Source organism: Mandrillus leucophaeus, unplaced genomic scaffold (assembly GCF_000951045.1).
Source record: "Mandrillus leucophaeus isolate KB7577 unplaced genomic scaffold, Mleu.le_1.0 Scaffold201, whole genome shotgun sequence".
Lineage (NCBI taxonomy): Eukaryota > Metazoa > Chordata > Mammalia > Primates > Cercopithecidae > Mandrillus > Mandrillus leucophaeus.
The window spans coordinates 1,265,283-1,267,379 of NW_012102044.1; the positions used below are offsets into that span (position 1 = coordinate 1,265,283).

General features: G+C 59.6%; 1 protein-coding gene across 2 annotated transcripts in view; it reads right to left on the minus strand.

Annotated features, from left to right (window-relative positions):
- Positions 1-2,097, minus strand: part of MCF2L (MCF.2 cell line derived transforming sequence-like) — a 256,715-nt gene that overhangs the window by 20,489 nt on the left and 234,129 nt on the right. For both annotated transcript variants that reach the window (XM_011979440.1, XM_011979441.1), the window contains 2 exons: positions 712-804; positions 518-610 (listed from right to left, as the gene is read on the minus strand). In XM_011979440.1, coding sequence (XP_011834830.1) covers positions 518-610; positions 712-804 — 186 coding nt within the window. The remainder of the gene's footprint in view (positions 1-517; positions 611-711; positions 805-2,097) is intronic.

Below are 2,097 nucleotides of genomic sequence, written 5' to 3' on the forward strand. Positions count from 1 at the left end.
TGCTCCCGGGGAGCTCCCTCCTGCCAGCCTGATGCCCAGGTGCAAACCCCTCGCACCTGCTCCCGGGGAGTTTCCGGGGAGTTTCCTCTCGCCACCCTAACCCTGGCCAAAGGCATGGAGCTGCAGTTTCCTGCCTGAAGGTTAGAGACGCCCACGTAGCACACTCATAACTGGAATCCCCAGCCTAGGCCGCCCCACATCCCTGCTGTGTGCCAGATAATCCAGGCACGGTTCCACCCTGGAGGGACGGGTCAGCACATCACACAGAATCCCGTGCGGGCCGGGCTGTGTGGAAACCCACAGGGACGGGGACTTGTCTGCTCACCTGTGTCCTCAGCACCCCTAACAGCGGCGCACAGTAGGACCTCGAAAGGCATCCCAGCCTCAGCACAGGCTTGGAGGAGGTGCCCTTGGCCTGGGAGGGGCAGGACGCGATGGGGACGGGGCCCCAGGGTGGCACAGAGGCCTGGCCAGCGGGTGCCTGGGGAGGCCGGGCCACGGTCGCCGCGGAGCCCACCTTGAGCAGCAGCTGGTACTTGGTGATTCTCTGCACCGGCTTCAGCAGGTAGGAGTCCAGGCTCAGCTTGTGGTCCAGCTTCCTCTGGCATTCCTGGAACCAAGCCAGAGCCTTTGGTTTGCACGACTTTTATTATTCCACAGGAGTCGGCTAGGAAAGGGGGTAACGTTCTGAAGGAAGGTCCGGGGACAAACCTGGAAGAACGGGCAGTCGGAGCACTGTCTCCACAGGCTCTCGGAGCGGGGCTTGTTCTGACAGTACTTCTCGTAGATCTGGAAATCCTCCATCTGCACCAAGGGACAGGCACCACATCACACAGCGTCTTCCCAGCCCTGCGAGGCACTGCTGCTCGCCCCACAGCTTCCGAGGGCCAGCACTGGCTCCCGGGCTCCGCTGGGGGGCCTGCCCTCCATTCATGGGGCTCCCTTCCCCGCTGACTTCCCAGAGCACAGGCGTGGAGTGGAGACGGGGTTCCACCGCAGCCATTCTCAGAAGGCCGTTTATGGTGTGGTTTGTTGATTTGTTTATATAACAGAACTTCTAGCATTTTCTCTGGCAGTTTTATAAATTACCTGTTATTCAGCAAAACACAGACCCTAGCCCCACTGTGAAGTGTAAGTGCTCCCGGGTGCCTCTAGAGCACAGATGGTTCTAGGGGCACAAATGGTTTTAGGGCACAGGGCTCAGAAGTTTCTAAGGAAACAGGAGGTTAATGAGGTTATGGGGGCACAGGAGGTGCTGGGGGTTCAGGAGGTTCTGAGGCCCAGGAGGTTCTGGGGTTAATGAGGTTATGGGGGCACAGGAGGTTCTGGGGGTTCATGAGATTCTGGGGGCTCTGGAGGTTCTGGGGTTCATGAGGTTCTGGGGGTTCAGGAGGTTCTGGGGGTTCAGGAGGTTCTGGGGCACTGGAGGTTCTGGGGGCACAGGAGGTTCTGGGGGTACAGGAGGTTCTGTGGTACAGGAGGTTCTGGGGGTTCAGGACGTTCTGGGGGCACAGGAGGTTCTGGGGGTTCAGGACGTTCTGGAGGTTCAGGACGTTCTGGGGTTCATGAGGTTCTGGGGGTTCAGGAGGTTCTGGGGCACTGGAGGTTCTAGGGGTTCAGGAGGTTCTTGGGCACTGGAGGTTCTGGGGCACAGAAGGTTCTGGGGTACAGGAGGTTCTGGGGGTTCAGGAGGTTCTGGGGCACAGGAGGTTATGGGGGTTGAGGTTCTGGGGTTCATGAGGTTCTGGGGGTTCAGGAGGTTCTGAGGCACAGGAGGTTCTGGGGTTAATGAGGTTATGGGGGCACTGGAGGTTCTGGGGGTTCAGGAGGTTCAGGAGGTTCTTGGGCACTGGAGGTTCTGGGGCACAGAAGGTTCTGGGGGTTCAGGAGGTTCTGGGGGCACAAGAGGTTCTGTGGGTTCAGGAGGTTCTGGAGGTACTGGAGGTTCTGGGGGTTCAGGAGGTTCTGGGGTACAGGAGGTTCTGGGGGTTTAGGAGATTCTGGGGCACAGGAGGTTCTGGGGGTTCAGGAGGTTCTGGGGATTCAGGAGGTTCTGGGGGTTCAGGAGGTTCTGGGGGCACAGGAGGTTCTGGGGGT